The sequence below is a fragment of the Neomonachus schauinslandi genome, chromosome 6, assembly GCF_002201575.2.
Source record: "Neomonachus schauinslandi chromosome 6, ASM220157v2, whole genome shotgun sequence".
Taxonomy (NCBI): Eukaryota; Metazoa; Chordata; class Mammalia; order Carnivora; family Phocidae; genus Neomonachus; species Neomonachus schauinslandi.
The window spans coordinates 44058076-44084358 of NC_058408.1; the positions used below are offsets into that span (position 1 = coordinate 44058076).

Below are 26283 nucleotides of genomic sequence, written 5' to 3' on the forward strand. Positions count from 1 at the left end.
AATACTCAGGAATACCGTACCTCCTTCCTTAAGACTGAAAGATAGTTACCATCTTTAGCTTTATCTTAAAGCTTTATTTTTAAAACTCTCCTTTTAGCATGGAAGAGGGAAAACCAGAGAGAGAGGAGATTAAGAGACTGACAACCTCTAGATCTTCTCATCCCTGCTTTGGGAGGATTTTCTCCTTCTTTGGAAGGCTGGACATAAATCAGAAATGTTGTGTTTGAATGATAGGACTCTTCTGTACCATAAAGCCTATGAAACATTTCACAGCATTTCAGACTTTTTTTTAGTTGTTCAAAGATAAGTTAAAAATAGCTGCTAAAAAAAGATTATTTTAGTTCAGGTTGAGACCTTGTGCACATAACAGGGAAGGACAAACTGTGCCTGAGAGAGAGTCCTCAGGGTGAACCTCTCCAGTCAGTTCTGGCCAAGGAGACAGCTGGCCTCCCATGGAGCAACCTGGTCCTACCCTGGCTGGGGCTGTGTTTTCTTCCAGAATATCCAAAGTGCCTGAATGGAAGTGAGAAGGTATCCACAGAAGTTAGTGCCTCAGTGGCCTTACGGAGAATTGAGATGATCTCAAAGGAAATTTCATGAGATTAATACTGTGTATACCTGCAGTTGAAGTGATTCTGTCTTCATTTCCAAGGGACAATTTAAAAAAAATAAATAAACTTTTTACTATGAGTTTACGGATAAGTTCCAGATAGTACATGGAGTTTCTCTGAAGCCCTCAGCCCGTGTCCCCCATTGTCAACACTCTCTCTGGCCATGGCCCATCTGTCAAGCTTGAGGCACCAACACCCTAGTGCTGGTGTGAACTGTGAACTGAAATCCAGACTTGATTGGGATTTCACCACTTTTGCATGAGGACGCTCTTTCTGCTCCAGGAGCCAGGCCAGGGGACCATGCTGTAAGATGCTGTCCTGTCTCCGCAGGCCTCTCTGCTCTGTGAGAGCTTCTCAGCCTTCCTTGTTGCTCCCTACCTTCACAGTCTTCTGGAATACCGTCCTGGTATCTTTAGAATGTCCCATAATCAGAATGTGTCTGTTGTTTTCTAATGAATAGGCTGAGATTATGGATTTGGGGGAAGGATATCACAGAAATGAAGTGCCATTCTCATCACATCCCATCAAAGAGTCACTAGTGATGTTAACCTTCATCACTTAGTTAAGGTAGTATTTTGCCAGATTTTCCACTTTAAAGTTACCATTTTTCCCTTTCCCACTTCTATCCTTTGGAAGTGAGCCACAAAATCTAGCCCATTTTTTAAAAGGATTTTTTATTTATTTGAGAGAGAGAGAGAACAAGCAGGGGGAGAGGGAGAAGCAGGCTTCCCACCGAGCAGGGAGCCTGATGCGGGACTTGATCCCAGGACCCTGGGATCATGACCTGAGCAGAAGGCAGACGCTTAACTGACTGAGCCACCCAGGTGCCCCCCAAGAGACCGTTTTCATAGTGACACCCATGCTCTCGTGGTATACACTCTTCCTCAATGTACAGTTGCCCTCCCTTACCAATGGTGAAGCCATTCCAAACCCCCAGGAGTATCCACACACTCTGAAAGAGAAAAGCCATCCCTTGAAGCAGCCTAAGCAAAATATGAATCCTTTGTGAACACTCTTGAACATACTTGTATGATCTCCTGGCTTTGAGGCCTATTTTCCTAACTTTGAAAGTTAGAGGGGCGCCTGGGTGGCTCAGTCGTTAAGCGTCTGCCTTCGGCTCAGGTCATGGTCCCAGGGTCCTGGGATGGAGCCCCGCATCGGGCTCCCTGCTCCGCGGGAAGCCTGCTTCTCCCTCTCCCACTCCTCCTACTTGTGTTCCCTCTCTCTCTGTGTCTCTCTCTGTCTTATAAATAAATAAAATCTTTAAAAAAAAAAGATTAGGTGATAATAATTCCCATCCTTTTTAAAAATCTTAAAAATTTCATTCATGGAAGTTAACACTAATGGTCTTCAATGGTCCTTCATTTTCTCTGAATGCTGTCAAGGCTTACCTGGCCAAAGATTGCTGCCTTCAACTATGAACGGTCACTTGCCAAATTTAGCCAACAATAGGTGCATTCGCTCCAGCGTGGAGGAGGCTCGTGAAACCCTTCCACTTTTTAGTAACAACAAAGACCGTTTTGCTGTGCTTGCTCTTCAGGGTGTGATGCAGGGGACTGTGCCCTACCTGGGCACCTTCCTGACTGACCTCACCATGCTCGACACTGCTCTTCAGGACTATATCGAGGTGCGTTGTGTGAATGTGGTGACTTGGATACCCAACAGAGAATTTCACTTTATTAGTGTCTGTTGAGGGCCCATTATGAATGCGGAACTGTGTTAGGTGCTGTGAGGAACACAAAGCAGAGTAAGTCACCAGAAGTGACTCACAAGCCAGTGGAAGCTATGTATCGAGGCCGGCAGTGACTGTGGAAATACTAGGAATTCAGACAGAAATGCAGTGAGAGATGAGGGGAGGTCACCATCCGTTCCATATGCGGGGTGGGGGGGGTGATGTCAGGGCCTTACAGAAGGAGTGGGTTCGAGAAAGACCTTGATTTTGAGTAGCATTTGGGCAGGTAGGGCTGAGGGGTTGATGTGCCCTAATATTCTACTTGGTGGGGTAGGGAGGTGGTCAAATTTGTGGATTTTTAATTGTTCTTTTCTTTTTTCATATAATTACCTGCCCTGAGATGCTCTTGTGCTTCTCTTGTGTGTGCATTCTTTCTCTCTCAGGGGGAAGAGAAGTGAAAGTTAAGCTACTTGTTAGTAGCTGTAATAACATATTAAGTGGAGAAGAAATTTGACATTTGAAGTGAGATTTAAGGATTGCTTGTAGATCTAAGTTTCCGTCCCCTCCCTGGTTCCCACATGTGATGAGTCTGCTTCTACTCTAGCAGAGTTAGCAGGCCTGGTGGTGGTTCTGCGTGTACCTACCTCCAAGCTCGTCATGATGTTGTGGGCATGCTCATTCATTTTGCATTTCCCGAGCTCTGTCCTCTGCCTCAGCTTATCTCAGGAAACACTCATTAGCACTGGGGAATTTTGGGGGGAGTGACTGATGATTTAGAAGTTATATTCAGCCTACTGAGAACAGGAGCTGGGGGATGAAGAATTGAAATTTAACTTTTCACAAAGCTATATGTAGAAGTGACTTCCCTTTTAATAAACCATTGACAATTTGGTTTCCAGTATGAGTCAATGACCATCTGTTTTTGTGGCTTTGGGTCAAGAAATAAAGTGTAATGGACTATTTACTCAAGCTTTTGCCCTTATTGGCTCTACAAGTGTATTTGGATTCTGAATTGTAACTTCCTTATCATTACTATTTTAGTTGGTTTTGGACATTTTATAAGAAGGTTGTCTGCCTATCCTGTCCTATTAGAATTCAGAGTGTTTTTCTTGAAGCCAATGGTGCTTCTCTTCCTACATAGTAGCCATAATTGTAGTGTCATTGATCATTGTGACTTTATCATCCCTGTGATCTATTTTAATGATTCATAGAACAACATAGGGCTCTATTTCAAAGTAGCTTGGTTTGTCACTATTTTTTTTAATTGAATTTCTTTCAGGGTGGACTGATAAACTTTGAGAAAAGGAGAAGGGTAAGTAGAGGTCTTGGCTGCAGTGCTCCATTTTACTTCATTTGGGTATGAAAAAAGAGAAGCAGGGACTTAAGCCTTTTTTTTGTAGAGGCAAAAAAAAAGAATTTGCATTTATCAAGCACTTATCATATACAATTGTACCTTGTACAATCCTGTGTATTACTCCCCCAGAGTGCTGTGAAGTAGGTTTTATCTTCCTCAATTCCCAGGTGCAGAAACCGGCCCCCAGACCCAGTCCTGCTGCTGCAAAGCCCACGTTTCTTTCCTCACCCTTCCTCATCTCTTCTTTATAATCAGCCTGGGCAACCAGGTTCATCCTATGAAAGAGAAGGGGTTTCGAAAGAGTAAATGACATATGGAAGAGTTAATAAAGATGGTGAAGAAAGGAAACCGTGACATGTCGATAATTCTCTTCCTTTCCTGTCAGCATGGGAAGGGGTGAATTTTTCTGTGGAGAGAATAGTGGATGGCTTTGCATAGCACTAAAAAAAAAGAGAAAACAGGGCTTTGAAAATTTGCTATGGTTTTAGTGTAAAAATGGTGTGTTTAAATAGATACTTAAATGATGCAAAGGAAAATGAGTGAACAAAGGAATGCCTTCACCTCATAACACTCATGACTAAGGAAGCTTACTCAGTCCTTCGTTCTTTCATTCTTTTACTCCCCCAAAATTGATGGCGTACCTCACATGGGCCAAGCACTCTGATAGGTTTGGGGGTTGCTGCAGAGAAAACCCAGCACTCCCTGCCCTCATAAACTTCACAGTCCAGGAGGAAGGTAGACAAATAAGTCGGCAGTTCTAATACAACTGATAAGGTCTTGTGAGTGGAAGTCGTGGATATCATAGGAAGATGTAGGAAGGGCATCAGTCCCCAACTTGTGGGGTCAGAGAAACTTCCAGGAGGAAATGAAATTGGGTTAAACCAAACCTTCAGGAGCCAACCAGGCTGAGCTCATGTTAACATAGACAAATAGACAAATGTAAATCTTCTGTCCCTGGTAGAGTATACTTTCTTCTTTAGCATGATGATAAATATTCCTTGAGGTTATTGAGACCAAGAGCTGAGGTTATTGGATGGGAAGTTGATACCCACAGAACCTGCCCATTGTTGAGTTTCTTCTTTCATGTCCTGTAACAATAAAACAAATTTACTTACTGGGCTCCAGAGTTACCCGTCTTTGTCCTTTAACTTCAGAATCACCCTGGATGCCTCTCTCTTTCCTTTTAAGACTAGCATGTTAAACTTCTGGAAAATTTGAGTATAAAACCTAAAGCTAAGGCTTATACCCTTCGCTGACTTAAAAAAAAATCTTTATTGAAACATCTAAAGAAGTATAAATAATTTTGGACATAATTATATACTTGCTTCTCTTGTGAGCTTTAAAAGATTTAGTTAAAGGATTTACTGGAGTAGTAAAAACCCAAGGATTCGGGAAATCCAAACATTCAAGTTTATGAGGCCCTGGACTGTTTAGATATTCAACCCTACCAAAACTTATTTACTGAGGGGTGAGGGTTGAAGAAGATGGCAATGGGGAACTTACGAGCCTCCTGACTTAAAGGAAATTTTTTCTCTCTCTTTTAGGAAATAGAAATGGAAATTGAAAATATACTTTAAAAGCACACAACTTTAAAAAATAAGTTTTCTATCCCTAGAATGAAAACCTAAAAGAGAAAAAGGGAGCCACTATGGCTTTAGGTAATAACTAGTTTGGGTTGCTCTGCTAGCCTGTTTTAGTTATATCAATTTCCTTTTTCAAGGGGGGGTGGGGGTTGACAAGTAAGCATACAAAGACAGGGATTCAGAGTTGGAACTTTTAAGAGTTATTCAGTTCTTTTATTTCTAAGAAAGGCAGGACTTCAGAGTTGTCCTAGATGGTTTTCTCCATTGTATATCCTAATGTGGTGTGTCTTCATGTTGAAGAGATATATTGGGTCGGCCTTATTATTTACTTTCTTTTTGGTGTTCTGTCTGCTGTAGGAATTTGAAGTGATTGCCCAAATAAAGCTCTTGCAATCTGCCTGCAACAGCTATTGTATGACACCAGACCCAAAGTTCATCCAGTGGTTCCAGAGGCAGCAGCTCCTAACAGAGGAGGAGAGGTGGGTGCTCATATTGTCCATCAGGGTGGAGCTTCAGTGTTGGTGAAATGAATACTACCTCCATTTCCTCATTGGGCCATTTTTTCAGCAACTATTTAGTGAGCAGCTAGTAGATTCTAGAACCTCAGTTTTCAAAGGATAATGGTATAGCAGGAGAGGTGGATGGATGGCATCAGAACACGTGCTTTCAGATTCTTGCTCTACCATTTTTTTTTTTTTTTAATCTTTGTAACCTTGAACAAGTCACTGATTCTTCCTGATCTTCAGGATGCTTTTCCATAAAGTGTTTGTGAGGATTAAATGAAATTGTATTTGGAAAAGCACCGTTCGAGTGCCGATCATCATTGCCCTCATCATCACCACCACTGCTGCCTCCATCGTCACCGTGTTTGTCATTTTTGTTCATTGGGACCAGCTTTCCAGGGAGCTTTCAGTTGGGAAGGAGAGACAGATTCATGAAGAACTGAAATCTGGCGGGTAGCTAAAGTGCTGAAGGATCTATGGGCAGGAGCAATTTGGTCAAGGATGGGGGGAAGTAGGGAAGATCATCAGAAAGGTGTGAACGTTTGGACTAGGCTGTGAAGGAGAACTAAGATTTCACCAGGAGAACTGGAAGAGAACATTCCAGACAGAGGGAAGAACATGAGCAAAGGCTTAGTGGCATGACATGGTTGGCATTTGGAAGAACAGTGAGAACTCTGTTGTGGCTGGGACACAAGGGACAGGTTTCAAAATCATGGTTGACAAGCATGGAAAAGCACATTAACTCCAGTGCCTTGAATGTCCACCCAGCAGGAGTGTAGTCTTTACCCTGTAGTCCAGCAGATTAGAGTCTGCAGGCCCTATTCGGCCCACCACATATTTTGATATTTTTAAATGGTTGGGGAAAAAAAAGAAAGGGAGATTATAACATGGAATAGTTATTTGACATTCAAGTTTTAGTATCCATAAATAAAGTTTTATTGGAATACAGCCCATTGATTTACATCTTATTTATGGTTGCTTTCATGCTTTAAAGGCAGTTAAGTAGTTGGAAGAGAGACCATATAGCCTGCAAAGCCTGAAATATTTGCCATCTGGTACTTTACAGAAAATATTTGCTAACCCCTGCCATAGACCAGGGGATTTCCTTGAAAGTTTATCATCAGGGAGAGCAAAATCGACAGCAAAATAAGTATTTTGCCAATGAGGAAATTGAGATTCAGAGAATAACTGACTCTAGTCAGTGATAGAGTTTGGTTTTAAATTCTGATCTTCTTGACCCTACAACTTAAGCTCTCAAGGTTGTTGTATGATGTTGGGCAAATTGTATAACCTCTGTAAGCCTTGGTACCCTCATGTGGAAGATAGATGATTTCTGAGGTCCTTTTTTTATCCCAGAGTAGATTGGTCCTGTTACATTCAAACAAACCTGTGATTCAGTACTCCTTTGTTGGTGAAGATTTTTTTCTTTGCCATGTAGAAAATAAAGCAGTTACTGCCTCACCTTACATTTCTGGTCTGATGATCAGTATGTATGAGTTAGTTTCTCTCTATGTGTCCATCCTTCTCACATATGGAACATACATACCATGGCTGGTGATCTGGATCAGAAAGTCTAAGCTCACAATATCAGCTGTAATAATTAACTTTTTGTCAATTGTATTAATTGACTTTTTAATGATTAGAGGAATCTTGCTAAATATATCCCATTTTTTCCTTCCTATTTACAACAACCTCTAGAGCTTAAGTTAATATTTGAAAAATTCCTTTATCAATGAATGCCCACACATGAGCAAATATCTGGATACCATCTTTAGGTTTAAAAAAAAGTACACGTAATTAACAAATTACCTAGCTACTGTTTACCACACTCGCCCTTCTGCACCTATCCAGAGCCAAATACATCTACAAGTTAGAGCTACAAGCTTTCATAAAAGACATTTCAAGTCAGATATAAATCCCTCTTGTGCTTATGGAAGTTCTGTCTGCCTGGCATATAGATGTCTGAATTTGGAGCCTTTAAATTTAGGGTGTTTTGACAATTAAAAATCATATTCAAATATCTTTACCAATAATATAACTGCCTGTGTCTATTTACTAGAGATTAGATAGTTTGCAAAAGTCTCTTTCATTTCTCTTAGATAAAGAGTTAAGCACGTGTGCGCACACAACACACAGTAGTGGGGGGAAGTAGCAGACAAGAAATAATTCTCCCCCTGGCTCAGTAGTGGGGTGAGAATGATCAGGAAACAGAGTGGGGTCGGCCTTTGATGTTGCCAAAGCGCACAAGTCCCTCTTTGAGGCGCAAAGCACTGAAGGGCCCCAGTCCGTAGGCCAGGACGGGGATTAGAGTGGGAGGCACACATGTAAATTTGTAAAATCTGGTCAGTAAGTCCATCCCGTCTGATACTGGTGATGGAACAACATGGTACATGCATCTTTACTTTGAACCATCAGAGACTTCCTCTAAAACAAAATCGGCAGGTCATGTGAATTTCAACCCGTTCTTCAGTTCTCCAGCTCTCGCCTCACCACCTCCCTCCTCTTCCCCAGCTACGCCCTGTCCTGTGAGATCGAAGCAGCTGCTGATGCCGGCGCCACGTCGCCCAAGCCTCGGAAGAGCATGGTGAAGAGGCTCAGCCTGTGAGTGTTGCCTCCTTGATCCCTTCTCCACCAAATAGCCTGGTAGTCTCTTAAAACGTACACCAGATTATACCTCCTGCTTAAAGACCTCCGATGGTTTTTTTTTAATATAGCACGCTGATTCCTTATCCTACTTTAGGAGGACTTTCATGATCTTCCCCAACCTTCTTGACCACCTTCCTCCCAACCAGCCTTGCCCCTTGTTCACCAGGATCCAGCCACGCCCACCTGGTAGCCATCCACCAACCACACCAGGCTCGTTCCTGCCTCAGGGCCTTTGCACAGGGTATTTCTTTGGCCTGACATGCTCTTTCTCTGTGGCTGGCTCCTTCAGGTGTGGGCAACGGTGTCACCTCCTGAGAGAGCACCCTCTCTGATGCTGCTGCCTGCCCCCATCCCTCTCAGTCACACTGGCTCTTTCCCGTGGTGGAACATTCGCCACCAGAGAGCAGGAACCTCGTCCATGATACTCGTGGCTATATGCCCTGCTCGGTGCCAGGCGTGCAAGAGACACTCCACAGCTAACTTCATAATACCTGCCTCGCTTTGAGTAAAATCAGGAGTCCTTACCGTGGCCCTCAATTGAGGACTCTTCAGGAACTGCAGTGTCATCCCAGGCCTGCCTGCCCATCCCATACCTGTCTGTCCTTATCTTTCCTGGCTCGCTCTACTCTGCATTCCAGCCACCCAGACCTTGCTGAACATGCTCGGCGTGCCATTTCTTCTGCTTAGAACACTGTCCCCAGGTGGCCAGAGGACTCAATCCTCACTCCCTTCAGATGTTTGCTGAAATGTCACCTTCTCAGTGAGCCTTCCCCCAACCACCTTACTTGCTACTATAACGTATCCGCTTTACCTGCCCATAGCATCCTCTCTCACCTGTACCTGCTTTGCGTTTCTCCGTTGCCTTTACCTCCATGTGACATACTATCTGTTGTGTGTGTCTGTTTATTATCTGGAATGCAAACTCCATGAAGGCAGGCATGTGTCTCTGGTTTTTGCTCATTGCTATATCCCCAGGACCTAGAATGGTGCCTGGCACATAGTAGATAATTAATAAATATTTATTGAATGAATACATTGAGCTACGTGCCAACACCATTTTAAGAACAATACATGTATTTCTCATCCAATCCACAAAATAACCTAAGTGGTAGTTCCTACTGTTATACTGACTTTATAAACCAGGAGAGTAAGGCACAGACAGGGGAAATAGTGTGGATAATAAAAATATTAAATAAAAATAAAAATATTTAGTTATTGGAAGATCTGGATTCAAACCCAAGACTTGGCTGTAGACCCAGGTTGTAACTTTTTTGCCATATTGCCTGTGGGGAAAAATACTTTTTGAAGGGAGAGAGGAAGGAACGATGGAGCAGTAGGTAAAAAGTGGAGGAGGGAGAAGAGGAGGGAGGGAAGGAAGACAAGGGAGAGAGACTTAGATACTGCCATATTCCCACTAACAGAAACTGCTCAGGCTTCCACCTGATATCAGGTGACATTTGAAGATGAGGTTGGGACATGTGATTTTGTAGAAAGCATTTTAAAGGTAATCTTGATCTCTTGCCACACCTCTCTCTGTTCAGATGCCTAATTTGGCCCTCCTGCACACTAGATTTATGAGCTTGTAGATTGACCTCTATAGAATTTTCCATAGTATCTTGCTATCTTTTCATCATGGCAATTATGGAGGAGAATGAACTCTCTTTTGAGATAACCCAAGGGCCTGACCAAGCCTTGTCAGCTGGTGAGATCGACACCTACACAGGGAATCAGTCTCCCTGCGAGGTGAGTCAAGGAATGCCAGGCATCTTGATGGTCATCTGCATCAGAAATAATTGGAAATTTCTGGACCTCCTATGGCAGTCAGAGGTCTGCACAGGTAGATACAATCCTAAGTGCTTCTACTTTGCCCTCTTGCTTTTTCTTCCCTGTTCTTAGGCAGTAGCCACTGCAGATGAATTTTTAAATAACTGCTTCCCACTACCCCTCTTCAACCCAGCCATCCATCTGTATTGTGCTGGGTGCTCTCTCTGCACCAACTCTGGCTCATGCACAAACTCTGCAGGGACAGTCCCATGAAATCCAGGAGAAGCGGGATCATCAGGGCTCAGTGGCCTGCATAAAGTGTGGTCGAAATTGAGTACATGTCTCTCCTTGGTGAAATCTTGCCGAGATGCTTGAATTTAACCTTTGGTATCTGCAGTTGAGTTTGAACGTTTATCATGAATAAAACAGGCCACAATATCACCCATCGTATTTCTTGTACATATAAGGGTGTTTGTATACCTGTCGATTTCCAAAATATTTTATCGTCTTAGCATTTTTAAAAATGTGGCAAATGGGGGTGCCTGGGTGGCTCAGTCGTTAAGCGTCTGCCTTCGGCTCAGGTCATGATCCCAGGGTCCTGGGATAGAGCCCCACATCGGGCTCCCTGCTCAGCGGGAAGCCTGCTTCTCCTTCTCCCACTCCCCCTGATTGTGTTCCCTTTCTCACTGTGTCTCTCTCTGTCATATAAATAAATAAAATCTTTAAAAAAATAATAATAATAAAAATGTGGCAAATGTACTTTTTGCTCTCCCCACATTTAATGACCCATTTTCCAAAGAATTGGAAAGAATTTGGGGGCCTTCGGGAAAGGCATGTTTGGTCTGAAGGTCAGAGATGCCTAGTATTGAGCTAGAATTAACCTTTATAAAGCAGAACTGACCTCATAGAGTTGTACAAATGGAAAAACCTTTTTTAGTCTTTGAACAATTTCATTCTAAGCTAGACTCTCAGATGATGGGCTGAGGACCACGAGTCCACAGCCTTCAAAGGACTACTCCTCAGAATTCATGGAACAGTACAACAGTGGCATTATTTTTTCTCCTGTGAATTGTGATCAGAGTTTAACTCTTTTCCTCTATCCCCATTAGTGCCTGGAGGTCCCAGAAAGGAGACGACATGGAAAACGGGCAAGAGGTGGGGGTGCGGGGGGTGGAGATGAGGCAGAACAAAGATATGCTTCAGGTCTTGGAACTTGAGGGATAATGCCTGAAATATTTAATGAAAAATCAAGCTCATTGTTGCTACTTGTTATTTTATACAGTCAGTGCTTGTTTCGGGTTGGCTGCATTTGCTAGTTTCTTTATATGCCTTTCCTTCTTGCATCTTACCCTTCCCTCCTTTTACTCCTCTGCCCGTCGTCTGTTAATGTAAACCCTCTCCATCTCTGTCTGAGAATGTCTTTATTTTGCGCTCACTCTCAGAGTTCTTTTAGCTGGGTATAGAATTCAAGGAGGACCGTTCTTTACACTCAGCACTTTGAAGACATTATTCCATGTCTTCTGATTTCTGTTGTTGCTTTTGAGATGTCTGGTATCTGTTTATTTACTGTTCCTCTGTTTTATGCCCCCCACCTTGTTGCTTTTAAGAACTACTTCTGTCTTTGATATCCTGTTAGACAGTTGAAGCGAGGATTGAGTCTGATTTATCCTATTCAAGACGTGGTTCCTGGGTCTGAGGATTCATGCAGTTCATTACTTCTGGAATCTTCTCAGCCACCATCTCCTTAGATAAGGTCACTCTTCCATTCTCTCAATTGTCTTCTCTTGGAACTCTTCTTACACACATGTCAGCATTTCTTATTCTAATTTCCATGTCTTTTAACTTTCTTATTTTCATGTCTTTATATTTTGATGCTGATTTCTGAAGATTTTCTTCAGACCTATCATCTTGTTCACAGTTTTTCTCTTCAACAGTTATTTAATCCTTCCACTGAGTTTTTCATTTAAATCACTACATTTTTCACTCTAGAAGTGAATTTTTTTTTTCAAACTGTCTTCCTGTTATTTTGTCAGGATATCTTGTTCTTAACTCCTGTTTTCAATTTCTTTTCTTATGTCTTTAATATCTTAAACATATTTATTTTATAGCCTGGCCCATGGTAGACCCTCAAATATTTGTCAAATTAATGACTAAATTATTAGTTTCTTTCTGACAAGTTTTGTAGGTCAGAAGTTCTGAAATTCTCGGGAGTCTAAACCTGCTATTTGTTATGCTTGTTTAACTCCCTTTGGGTGGGATATTTCCTTGTGTGTATTTTGTAATTTTATATTATGAGCTCATCTTTATCAGAAAATCTTCTACATCCTGATTTGAAGGTAGATTCCTCCAGAAAGTTTTTGTTGTTTTTTTTGTTTTTTGTTTTTTTTTTTAATTCTAGTTTTCACAGGAGTATTACTGGTCTGAGAGTTCCTAGTTCCTAGGTCACATTGGTAGCGAATCTGCATGAGGTGCTGGGCAAGATCACACATGATTTCAGGGGAGGCGTTTTCCTTTCACCAAAGTTCAGGCCAAGGCAGATAAGCTTCCTTGTTGTCTTCCTGTGCCAGTAGGAAGATATTTTTCTAGCCCATCTTCTTATACAGGGATAGCCCTTTGAGGCTCTTGGCTCTGTATAAGGGGTTTCGGTTTCAGCATCCCACCATAAACAAAAGCCCTCATCTTTGGGCCTGTATCTGTGTTAAAACCCTTGTCCCTCGTTTACCAAGATTGGTATTTCCCGATCTGCATCCAGAGCAGCTGCAGAATTAGCTCATGTTGCTTCTGGTTTTCAGTTCCCTGTTCATTTATGGCCTGTAGGGATTTTCCTTACTGTCTTGCAAACTCAACTTTAAAAAGAGTTTTTAATGTTTCTTTTCTAGTTGTTTTACAGTGAAGTGGTTTAGCTTCCTGTAGTTCACCCGATGTTTGGAAACAGAAGTTGTCCTCTTTGGTGTCTTTTTTTTTTTTTTTAAGATTTTTTATTTATTTATTTGACAGAGAGAGACACAGCAAGAGAAGGAACACAAGCAGGGGGAGTAGGAGAGGAGAAGCAGGCTTCCCGCTGAGCGGGGAGCCCGATGTGGGGCTCGATCCCAGGACCCTGGGATCATGACCTGAGCCGAAGGCAGATGCTTAACCGACTGAGCCACCCAGGCACCCCTTCTCTTTGGTTTCTTGACCAAAGCGGAGCCAGCCTTCTTCCTTAGCCTCATTTGTAGTTCATTTTACGGTGGGAAGTGATAGGGGACACAGCAACAGTATTTTGATTCTGCCAAAGTGGTCTATAGCATGTTAAAAAATAAAGAACTGTTGATCTAGAAGGACCTCAGATTACTATGGCGTCTCATTTAGCTAAGCAGTCTGTGTGTTCTTTGAGGCTGGAGATTACCTATTTGGATAAGATGTTTACTATGATCTGTGAGACACTTTATAGGAAACATTGTCCAGTGATGACAGGGCATGCAAGATTGACAAAGCAGCTAAGGGGCTAATTAACACAAAACATTTGCTTAATCATGGATTCCAGATTTGTAAGAGCCCAAATGCCTGGCATTATGTTTCTTGCAGACTGTTTCTGGGGTCGGACATCATTACCAGTAGCACTCCCACCAAAGAGCAGCCCAAGTCCACTGCCAGTGGGAGCTCTGGCGAAAGCATGGACTCTGTCAGTGTGTCATCCTGCGAGTCAAACCACTCAGAGGCTGAGGAGGGCTCTATCACGCCCATGGACACACCTGATGAGCCTCAAAAAAAGGTATATGCTTATTCCCTTCCCATAATTCCCAATGTAGACACCTGACATAGTTTAGTGTTTGCCACACGAGAATGTCTGTTTTCAAGTTTATCACTCTACAGTGTTTTGAAAGTCATGTTTATAAGAGCTGTCAAAGCAGAATTCAGTCTGGGGACCCATTCCTTATAGAGACAGGTCTAAAAACAATGAGCATGTTGGTTTATTCATCTGGCCTTGAAAATATTGTTCTGGACCCACATCCAATGGTGACTGAAGGGTTGTGGCCTGTAACATGAGGTATGCTTTATTTAGGAGGCATTGGATTTTCTTAGAAGGAGTGAAAAGTCAAGAGGCAGAGATGTGTCAACCTCTTGGTGTCATACCTTGTCTTAGCCATGCTTTTACCGCAGTAATCTTACATAGCAAACCACTCCTAAACTCAGTGACTTAAAACAACAACCACTTATTCTCTCTCATGCATCTGTAGGTTGGTTGATGTGGGTTGGGCTTGGCCCTAGGCCATGGATTTGGTCCAAGTGTGCTCTCCCTGCCTCTCATTCTTGGAGTAATGAGGCTCCCCAGGCCATGCTGTTAGTATGCTAAGACAAATGAGCAGGAGCGCAAGCCCGACCCCACAAGTATGTATCAAGCCTCTACTTCAGTCATACCCACCAACATTCCATTGCCCAAAGCAAATCATGTGGCCAAATCTCATCTAAATAAATGAGGCAGGGAACTCCTTCCAGTGGGAGGAACTGTGGAGTCACAGGGCAAAGGGCATGGATGCGGAGGAGAATCAAGAATTGGTAGCAATTATACAATCTGCCATGTCCCAGAAAAGAGAAAGTGATGAGAGGTGATAAAAGAATTCCCATTCCCATAGAGAGTTTCCATGTTCCATGGTTTCATAAAGAAATAACAAGGAAATAAGATTTGTCTTAATCTTCTGTACATCTTAATACATCTGCTTCAATCTGTTGGTCAAGAAGCTTGGGTTAGAGATGTCAACTGTGACGTGACTAGAATTTGCACCATTTGGGGGAGATTTTTGGCCAGCCAGACTTGCTGTGTGAGTGACTGTTGGCCCTTTAGCTTATCTGTAGGCCAATGAGGTGGAGTGTTGGGAAGAATTCCTCCATTTTGTTTGTATCTGCCATTCTGTCAGGGGATCGGTGTACGGTCACATTGTGTTACAAACAACAACAGCAGTATGGAAACCTTCAAGTGACCTTGTCATAGTGTAGCCAACCCAGGATGGACCACATCTTACTCAGGAGTCACCAGGCTGAGATGTCTCAGGTGCTGCCCCTGCTGGATTTCTTACCTTTCTACTTGGAAATCCAGAGACACATCCTCCAAACATTGAAGGAAAAGCTCTGCAAACTCCTGTGAGTCTGTTCTCTGTTTTCTCAGGCATATTTCCTAAATCAGCGATATAATCATTCTCTGTGACTTACATGCAGCATTGAATTTGTTTAAAATCTGGATGAAGTCTCATTATTCACCTGTTGACAGGTTCTTATGCTTTTGTAGCCCCCTTTTCTAATGGTAGACATCATACACAAGTGACAATAGAGGTCTTGCTGCACACATCTTTGGGGGATTCCTCCCTGTCCAGGGAGGGATGGACTCACCCTCACAGCTGTCGGTGCATTGGATGTGTGCACAGGTCCCGACCGAGCCTTTGAAAACTACCCAGAAGCCCAGTGTGTGTCATTTGCACACCCCTTGCTGTATCCTTTTTGTCTCCTCCCTTATCACATGGGTGCTTCAATTTCTTACACAAGTCATGAATTTTTATTCTTCTGATGAACCTTTCAGAGTCAGGAATTTCTCTAGGTTTAAAGCTGAATCATTGACTTGGATGCAAGTAGTTGCTGGGCTACAGTCTTCCTGAATGTCAACTGGAGAGGCTTTGGTTCCCCTTGCTCACTGCATAGCGGGACCTGGATGACCTCCCTAGTCTCTCCCTACCCTGGATCCTCCCGTGCCTTTCCCAGGGGTACTCCCTGAGGTTGCTCTTTTCAGTGAAGTGGACTTTGCATTCCTTTTTCTTCAATCCCCTGATCATGATTTCTAAACATTTATTTTCTTTCTGTTTTTAAAAGATTTTATTTATTTATTAGAGAGAGAGCACAAACGGGGAGGGGCAGAGGGAGCGGGAGAAGCAGACTCCCCGCTGAGCAGGGAGCCTGATGTGGGACTTAATCCCAGGATCCCGGGATTGTGACCTGAGCCGAAGGCAGACGCTTAACGGACTAAGCCGTCCAGGCACCCTCTAAACATTTATTTTCACACTTGCTCCTCATAGTAAATTATCAGTAAGAACTGGGCTTCATCAGGTGGTCCATTTAAAGCTGCTATAACCCAGGCATCTACAACAGTTTATCTTAATCATAAAAGTCATTAAAATTAGGGAAAATCTAACAGAGGGAAAAGGATTTATATAGAGAAAAAGGAGGTGAAAGAATTGAACCAATAATTGGAAAATGGACCGTCTTCACTACTGTGTGGCGCACCTTCAAGCAAAGTGATGCTATTAAAACTGCACCATCAGCCCCCAAATTGAGCTACAAAGTTGATTCACTTGCAAAAATAGACCAAAAATGTTACTAAACCATACTGTGATAGAGCCACAGTTAGGGAGGTCAAATCAGCTTGCTGGTTCTAATTAAACTAATCATACAGTGGAATTTCCTGTATAGTTATGCCATAGGAAGAAGTCCATAGGAAATAAAATAGAGTAAACTCCATTTTACTTGGAAGCTAGAGAATCAGAATGCTAAATTTCTGTTCTGTTTCCATGGAAAGGCAGACAGGTATGAGAGACATTTGTAAGTTATTTATTTTTTAAATGACTTCCAAAATATTTGATAGGATTAATGTGGTATAATTTAGCTTCACACACTGTGAGAAATTATTTGTAATTTTCAACAGCAAGAATTGATATTTAAAATGATTCCATTTAATGACTTTTTTTTTTAACACAACCTGCTGAGTTTTGGGCCTCCTATTTCCTTGGTAATTAATTTTATATTGTTTATGGTAACTATGTAGTTAATCGGAAAACACATGAACTATAGCACCTCATTCCTTAATTGTCCTTGATATAGGACGTGAAAATGTATATAGTTGGTTCTAGAAGCAAATGTAGAAAGTGATGGAACCTGCTCAAAGGCTGTGTTCCCTTTGGGCAAGTCACTGTATTTCTCTGAGTCTTCTTTCCCTTTATCATGCTCTGTATTTTGTTCACAAGATAGTTGTGAGAGCAACATGAGATGAGAAATATGAAAGCTCATCACAAACATCGCAGTGCTAACTGACACCCAAGGTAGTGATGTACTGTGTTCATTTACCACTTCCCATCAACTTTAGACTGAGCCTTGGCTGGGTGCCCGCCCTGTGAACCTGGCCGTGGGAGTCAGGGAACTCGGGAGCATGTCATGGTGGTGCTGCCAACGGTTTTTTCTTTGGCCTCGGGTTCCTCAGCTGTAGAGTGCCACTGGGGCTGGGTGAGGCGCAGGAGCCTTTCTAGGACTAATAGTCCATGCAGAGCTGTATAATCTGTGGTCCTTATCTTAGAAGCTTCTAAAAGTACAGACATTTCTCTCCTGCTGCATAATCTGATTGTGAAGTGGAGCCAGGATAGGAATGATCTTGGTTGGGCTTGTTAAGCGGCGTTCCCACTCAGGGCAGTAGGACTGGATAAACTCTTGGTAAGTAAGGCTTTCCTCCAGCCCTGAAGCTTCCAACTTCCTCCTGGAGTCCATATTGCTTCTAGTTTCTGGTATTTGCTGCCATCTGCTGGCCACTTCCTTAAAAGCAGCTAAATACGGGGGAATTGCGAGACCTGGATGCGAGGGACCAGGGCAAGTATGGAGTCGCTAATAAGCATCTGCCAAAAGGGTGCTTGCACCAGGGACAAGATCCGTGTGTGCTGTGGGCTCTTAGGGAGGAAGTAACGGATGTTTATTCACCTCAGTTAGCATCTACCTCTGCTTTGACAGTCGTGAGGCACCCCATTGGCCAAGGTTCTAACACTAATGTTTTCTTCTGGGGTATGTTTACTCTTTCAGCTCTCTGAGTCTTCCTCATCATGTTCCTCCATCCATTCCATGGACACAGCTTCCTCAGGGATGTCGTCCTTAATGAACCCCCTCTCCTCACCTCCATCCTGCAACAACAACCCTAAAATCCACAAGCGCTCTGTCTCTGTGACATCCATTACCTCGACAGTGCTGCCTCCCGTTTACAACCAACAGAATGAAGACACCTGCATAATCCGCATCAGTGTCGAGGACAACAATGGGAACATGTACAAGAGCATCATGGTAAGGCACTCAGACCCACACCCGAATGCTTACGCATTCGCCCAGACTGAATACACACGCAAATCTCCCTGGGTAGATGCCAGTAATGGATTTATATATATATATAAAAAAAAAATCTTCATACCAGCAGTGCCCATAAGATACAATTTTCACATCTTAAAATTTGCTAAGACTTACTCATCCCGGTCAGTGTTGCTTTTTTCAAAACGATCAATTTGAATGAGTGTAGAAATGTATTCCAGGGAAGATGCCACTCCTGCATCGGAAGTCTTCCTGGGGAATCCCCTGTCTGCGTTTATCATGAATTCCCATGCGTTCTCAACAGTCAACTCTGTGCTCCCACATTTTTCTCCTTTCGTCATTTGGAATCAAACTTAGTAAGGTGAATGATGGAGCTGGGAGTGCGGTTTGAGTCCACAAGACTGACCTTTTTGCGCTTCTTGTAAAAACCGTGTTTGTGACACAATCTCAAAAATGTTTGGAATTAATGGCAAGCTTTTTGGAGTGCATTCAGAGCCTCTCCTGGTAATAACCTTGGGAGTGTCGTCACGGGAAGAGACTCCTTCGTTTATAGGACATGTCACGTATTAAAGAGCAGGTTCTCGTTGGCAGCGAATCCCACAGCTACTTCTCTATCTTCCCTCATTTTCATCACTCGCCTTCTTGGGGGATGCACTGAGAGCTTACAGGCTCAGCTCTGAATATGACATAAGTAATATGGAGGCACTCACTGTCTTCTCACATTCCAAAGGAAAGCTTTCCCATGTAATTCATCAAATCAACAAAATATTTCTTGAACATTAGTTGTGTGCTAGTCACTGGGCCAGGCTTTGTGGATGGGGAGATGAGTGGGGCAATTCTGTCTTTGAGGAACTTATGATCAAAAGGGAGATCATAAAGCATTATTGAAAATGTACTGAATTCTCTAGTAGAGGTGAGACCAGATTGTAAAGGGCTTGCAGCCCTCGTGAGGGAGTTTATGTCCTACAGGCAGTAGTATCTCGTTGAAGGCTTTTAAGTTTCAGATTTGTTCACGGAAAAGTAGCTGACATTGTGGAGATGGTGCTGGGGTGTGGGGGTAGATTGAAAGCGAAGAAGCTGTTATCATAGCCCTTGTGGAGGATGATAAGGGCTTGAATGACGGTCATGTGGCTGGAGACAAGATGGATTTTTGGAAGATTTTTATGAGGCGTAATTGTTTAGCCATCAACTTCATGTTACTGTGGTGGGGGATGAGGAAGAGGGAAAACTGAAGGCTGTGCAGGCAGCTTGGTGGTTGGTGGTCCTATTAAGTGAGGTATGAACTGCCTGAAAAGGGGGGTTTGAGGGTGCTAAAATTGGAGGGACCAGTGGGACATCCAGCTGGCATTGTCTAATAGATGGGCAGAAGCCCTGTTGGTGCCAGGCTGGTTCTGGGGTCAAATACTGGGAGGGAGTCATCGGCCCATTGGGTGGACAGGGCCACACAGGGAGTGAGAGAGAGGTGGGAGAACCACCAGAAACCGATGTCACCGATGTTAGTACTGTGTCCTCCGTGGGCTTCCTCACATGGCTTCTCTTACATGTGCTGGCCAGAGAAGCAAGACCCACCTTGTAACTCTTTGGTGTCTCTGAAGTGAAAGTGAAGAGCTGACATGTGCAACTATGGGGATGGGTCTCTAAAACACCATGTTGAGCTAAAGAACCCAGACAAAGGATTACATGCCGCAGCAGTCTTCCCTTTCAGAAACAGGCCAGGCTAACCTGTGGGATTAGAAGCGAAGCTCAGGGAAGAGGCACAGGGAATTCCTTGCCTTCTGTATTTAAGGTCCATGAAGGTGACACCCCAGCGTCACTCGATACTGCGCCCTCCGTACACTAGCCACCGGGCACGTGTGGCAGTTGAGCATTTAAAATGGGAATAGTCCAAATGGAGATGTGCCCTGAGTGTAAAATACACTTAGTACAAAAGAAAGAAAAAATTTCTCATTGGCAATTTTTGTCTGGATTATATGCTGAAATAATAGTTTGGATGTATCGGATTAAATAAAATATATTATTAAAATTGATTTCCCTTCGGGCGCCTGGGTAGCTCAGTTGGTTAAGCGACTGCCTTCGGCTCAGGTCATGATCCTGGAGTCCCGGGATCGAGTCCCGCATCGGGCTCCCTGCTCAGCAAGGAACCTGCTTCTCCCTCTGACCCTCCTCCCTCTCATGCTCTCTGTCTCTCATTCTCTCTCTCTCAAATAAATAAAATCTTTAAAAAAAATAAAAAATAAAAATAAAAATAAAATTGATTTCCCTTCTAAAAATACTTTTTAAATATGGCTACTAGACACTTACAATTAGAAACGAGGCTTTCATTATGTCTATCTACTGGACGGTGCTGGTTCCGTATGTGAGCTGTTGATACTAATTGTGATCCTCCACCGCACTCGGTACCTTTGATGGGACAGAGGAATAAACACCCCAGGAAAGCCCTTGGCCATATCCCACCTCGATTGGACACACCTGGGGAAGCTTAAGGTCAAGAAAATAAGGGTAGCCTGGCTTTCTCCTTAGGTAGGTTTAAAGTTGACAACTTAGCCTAACATGAGTCACCTTAGCCCGAAAGAGATCCCTGGAGTGGGATCCTTTCTCTTTAGCTTCATGCTTCCGGTCCGCTTTGATCCGGCTGTGGGAGTATTTTCTTTAGACTCTCAAAACACGTATTTCCTCTTTCCGAATTTTGTGTGCATCTGTTTCTCCCTTGGAAATGAATACGCCGGATGTTTAGGTAATAGACAAATGAACAAGGTCTTGGTTGCTTACAAGGACCCCATTGTAATGCATGTTGTTTACTGCATCACAAACCCCAAATCATGACCTGAGCTGAAGGCAGACGCTTACCTGCCAAAGGGAGACATCTAGGCCCTGTCACCTTCGGGCCCTCAAGGACGGTTTCTTGGAGGATGTTCTTCCTCTCCTCTTCCTTTTCCTCCTTTCTCTGTCCTCTTACCCCCTGATGAGAACAGTAATCTGTGTTTTCTTTTGCATTCTTTCTAATGTAAAGAAATCACTCAAGAAATGGTATAAAAGTCAGCCTTCTTTTCCCCTTGCCCTGAGCATCCTCCAGATAGTTGGCTGATGTGCAGGGATCAAGAGGAGAAAGTCAGAACTGGAGGTGAGGAGGACCTTTACTTGCACTAACAAAATGTTAGATTTATTATTTTTAAACATTTAGAAGCTGATTTTTATTGAAGCCTAATTTACATAGATTACATACACAGATCTTAAGTGTTTAGTTCTATTATATCTGTGTAACTCCCACCCCAAATCTAGATAAAGAACATTTTCCATCTCCCCTCAAAATTCCCTGTGCCCCTTCCAATCAATTCCCCCCTTAACCTTAATGAAGGGTAAGGTTTGTTGTTAGTTTTCTAACACTATAGATGAGCGTGACCTGTTTTTCAAAGAATAGACTCCTGCAGCATGTAATCTTTTGGGTCTTTTTTTTTTTTTTTTTTGCTCAACATGATGCTTTTGAGATCCATCCACATTGTTGCGTATGTCAGTTCTTAGTTTATAACGGCTAAGTTGTGTTCTATCAGGAATGTATTATAGTCTCTTTGTCCATTCCCCTGTTCTCTCCTGTTGAGGGAGATTCGGGTTGATTCCAGTTTGGGGCTTTTACGAACGAATCTGCTGTGAACATTTCTGTAGTAGAAGTCCTTTTGTGGACGTGGGTTTTCATTTCTCTTGGTAAATACCTATGAGCGAGATTGCTGGGTCATGGAGTCCCTTGTGCTTTTTGAAATGGTCATTGTGCAGAACTGTGACCATTTCTAACCCACAGGTTGCGACCAGTGCTCAACAGGTAAGGCTAATTTTGGCCCAGGACCAAAATCCTATGCATTTCCTCACCATACCCTCCTCTTTTTCCCCACACTGGAACCTCAACCCATATGGAGGAGATAGGCAAGGCACATGTTCTATTTCACTAAGAGAAGACACTTGATCTGAGAGAGTAGGTAGCCCATCATCATTTGGCTACTAAGGGTGGAACCAGAACTAGAACCCAGGAGTTCTGGCTCCTGGTCCTGTTCTCATTCCACTGGGCCATTACTCCCAAAAAGGCACAAGGCAGCAAAAAGAGGAGGGTCGAGAGAACTCTTTCAGGAAACATGAGGTGAAATACTTAGAGACCCATCCGTTGTCTTTGCAGTTGACGAGCCAGGACAAAACCCCTGCCGTGATCCAGAGGGCAATGCTGAAGCACAATCTGGACGCAGACCCAGCCGAGGAGTACGAGCTGGTGCAGGTCATCTCGGAGGGCAAAGGTGGGTACGTGCTGCTTCTTGTGGCAGGTTACCCTGGTTTTAGAAGTTAGAAAATGAATGCAATGTTTTTGTGGGGTTTTTAAAGATTTTATTTATTTGAGAGAGAGAGAGCACAAGGGAGGGGCAGAGGGAGAGGGAGAAGCAGGCTTCCTGCGGAGCAGGGACCCCGATGCGGGGCTTGATCCCAGGACCCTGGGACCATGACCTGAGCCGAAGGCAGACGCTTAACTGACTGAGCCACCCAGGCACCCCGTTTTGTGTTTTTTGGTTTTTTTATGGAACCAAGTAGGGGTTTTTAACTGTGCAAGAGTGGTGTTGTGTGGGGGACGCATGCCATCACCTCACTCGTAGAGTGAAGCATCTCAGGCTACCCCCGCCACAACCCTGTTTTTTCTACAGTTTTGCTGAGCACCCTCCTGCCCATTCTCTGTAAACTGTGTATCAAGCATTCTTCTAGGAAGAGGTCTCGCCCTGTGTCAGAAGGTGGGGGGGGAGGTGGTTCTATTGGGTCTTTGCAGATGGCCGCGCACCTCCTTTACCCAATAATGTATGTCTAAGTTGTATGTGCATCTGAAACGTAGCGGTCCTTGTAATAATTTCTCATTTTTTCAGTGAATCATGTGCGAGAGGCTTCTAGGCTCATCTTTCAGTTTATCTTTATTCATGATTGATCTTCAAGTAGCCATAGCTTCTCACTCCAGAATCTGAAGACTCTTTTTTTTAAAAAAGATTTTATTTATTTATTTATTTATTTGAGTGAGAGAGAGGCAGAGGGAGAGGGAAGAGCAGGCTTCCCGCTGATCAGGGAGCCTGATGCGGGGCTCGATCCCAGGACCCTGAGATCATGACCTGAGCTGAAGGCAGACGCTTACCTGACTGAGCCACCCAGGTGCTCCTAGAATCTGAAGACTCTTTACCTCACAATTACTGAGGCAAAGAACTGGTGATCGTACTTCAGGATGCCTAGGAACCCACTCTTCGCAGAAATTCCTTTTATGAAAACGCTGGGAAAATACTCACCCGAAATGTATCTATATTTTGCTGGTTTGAATTGGGATTGTATTTGTTGAGAGGAGGAGACAGGCTGGTAGGTGACTTCTCTGGACCCTGTCACATCACAGAAACTCAGTCACACTAAGTCTCTTTCCAAGTGCAGTTGTTGACTGAGGCCAACCCTATCTGCCGACAGACCCAACACTAACCGATTCAAGCATCTTAATAGGGCTATTCACTAACAAGCAGCTGCCCTATCACGAAAAGAAGGATTATATAAGTTGGGGATATGAGAAGGGAGCAGCTATTCACACTCCATTTGGCCAACAGATCACCCAGGACTATAACTTGGGCCCAGAGAAGAGTGGCTGTATCTTTTCCTAGAGATGAAAAGCTGTAGCCCCTGAGGAAATTATTTTTCAATTACCTCTTGGGAGTTTGCTCATTCGTTCAGCTGAGCCCTCAGTTGAAGGGCAAACCCCTGTCAGTTATATCTTTTATTGTTGTTACAGTTAAAATTCTAGGCCTAAAGCGTGGTCTCTTGAGTTTGACCATGTTGCCCACAAAACAACACTAAGGTGAGGCCGGTGATTCTGAAGAACCAGGAGCCCCGAGGTGTAGTCTGGGCCCAGCTTTCTTCACCACTTGGGTGGTCTTAGGTGGGCTGCTTGACTTCCTCGGGCCTTGGGCCTCAGTGAAAAGGAGGCAGTACCCTACTAGAGCTTTCACACATCACAGGGTGTTGTGAGGATAACAAGAAATAAGGTGCCCACAAGTACTTTGGAGGTATGCTAAGTGACATGTAGCTGTGAGGTGAATTATTACTTACCCAGGGATATGTGGGCAGGAGATTGGGGACACTTTAAGGGAGTTATTCTTTGTGGAACATTTGTGCAAAATGTGCTAGAGTCACTGAGAACCTGATTGCATCAGTCCTGCTATAGAATGCCCGTGTTTGAAGTTAACATCAGCCTCACTGAACCCACAAGCAGATGCCTCTGCTGATGGCCCCCCCCCCGCTCCACTGTCACCAATGTAGACTTGCCCATCTCACCTCTTTTATCCCCCATTTGGTTTCCTTAGATACCCATTACCCCTGAGTGCTAAATAGTATATACCTTCTTTTAAAATGTAAAAATGAATTAAAATAACTTTGCCTGATGATTTCATCTTATACTTGGCATTGTCCTTGTTCAGAAATTGTGGCTATCTGGTTGGGAATCACTGAAGTAGATACACTTTAAATGTTTACAGATATACACATTCTTATTTGGATGGTGTTCAGTATTAAACTGGTTTGATTTGGGATTACTTCAACAAATATTTCAATATTCCAAGTAGAAAGTTCTGGAAAAACTGGAGATTTTTCTTTTCTCCCCCATGTCATTGGAGTCTCTCAGTATCTGAGAAAGGCTGCATGCTGGAGTAGCAAGTGGACCGTGGGAGGAAGGACACTGGGTTGGAGTCCCGGTTCTGCCATTGCCTGGCTGCGATGCTGAGAGTGTCCTTCCACGTCGCTTGGCCTTTGTTTTCCACTGCACTTTCTTCTAGCTAGAATAGTCTGCAGTTGAACATTTAGTTCATGGGTCAAATTTCTAAGGTCGTATTTGCACTTCATTTTTAAAAATTGGGGTTGAGGAGTCGAGCGAGCCAACTTTGGGGGGGGGTGGTAGTCATTGCCCGGTTCCGTTCACATCCCGGGGACACGGGGCCAGAGCCTCTGCCTTGTGGCTGGACAAAATCTCCACCTGCCATGGTCAGTGCTGGGCTGACCTACACCAGCTGACTGCCTTCCCTCTCCTGATCTCTTTCAGAACTCGTGATCCCGGACTCGGCCAACGTCTTTTATGCCATGAACAGCCAAGTGAACTTTGACTTCATTTTGCGCAAAAAGAACTCCATGGAAGAACAAGTGAAATTGCGTAGCCGGACCAGCTTGACACTGCCCAGGACAGCTAAACGGGGCTGCTGGAACAGCAGGCACAGCAAAATCACCCTCTGAACGGAGGGACCGGTGGCCCCTCGCTGGCCAAACGCAGAGTGGGGCTGAGAGCAGGCCGTGGTGATTGCAACGACCATCCAGTGTTAGAGGATCGTTGGTGAAGTCAACAGATACTTATTGAGTACCTCTGGTGTGCAAGACACCACATTGTGGGGAAATCGGGGATGAGTTTGACAAGGAAATGGATGAATGTTTCACCGATTCTCTTTGACCTATTTGAGACTGAAATGCAAAATTATCCACTTTTATAAATATATATATATGTATACACATATTAGGGATGTATGTGTATATATATATAAATATATGAGGGACTTATGGGATATTCTGGACTATGGAAAAAGGAATTTGCACAATGGCCTGGGATGTTGAGGTCACTTTTTACAGGGAAATAGAAAGAACTGAAAACTGAGTCTCCTACCTTCCAAGTAAATGGAATCAGTCCTAGGAATACAGTGTCCTTTGTGCCAGTATTATACGAAGTCCAACCACGTTTATAAAGGGAAAGAATTCCCTTCTCCATCAAGTGCCACCAGAACACCTGCGCTGCAGAGGCCGGAACGGCCACGGCTGAATGAAAGGCCGCTTCCAAAAGGGTTTGGATGAGCCAGTGGGCTTTCGACCTCTGCCCGCATCTGCCACTCTCTGCAACCCCAGGGAGGGAGGGCAACGAGGAGCTTCGGAGGCCCGTCTGACCCGCCGGTCCAGCCATCGCGACACCTCTGGAGTCAACACAAGCCCATTTTGATTTCTGGCACTGTGTTTCTGTTCCCCGGTCCCCCCAGCGAACAGA

At 43.7% G+C, this 26283-nt stretch overlaps 1 protein-coding gene across 4 annotated transcripts in view; it reads left to right on the forward strand.

Annotated features, from left to right (window-relative positions):
• The window catches only part of RGL1 (ral guanine nucleotide dissociation stimulator like 1), a 158664-nt gene extending 132904 nt beyond the window's left edge, over window positions 1–25760 (forward strand). For 3 of the 4 annotated variants that reach the window (XM_044916384.1, XM_044916386.1, XM_021682581.2), the window contains 8 exons: window positions 2152–2238; window positions 3563–3595; window positions 5578–5699; window positions 8235–8324; window positions 13701–13887; window positions 17943–18197; window positions 22381–22495; window positions 25303–25760. In XM_044916384.1, coding sequence (XP_044772319.1) covers window positions 2152–2238; window positions 3563–3595; window positions 5578–5699; window positions 8235–8324; window positions 13701–13887; window positions 17943–18197; window positions 22381–22495; window positions 25303–25490 — 1077 coding nt within the window. In that variant the 3' untranslated portion in view covers window positions 25491–25760. The remainder of the gene's footprint in view (window positions 1–2151; window positions 2239–3562; window positions 3596–5577; window positions 5700–8234; window positions 8325–13700; window positions 13888–17942; window positions 18198–22380; window positions 22496–25302) is intronic. The other variant, XM_044916387.1, reaches the window with a different exon arrangement.
• The last annotated feature ends 523 nt before the right edge of the window (window positions 25761–26283 follow it).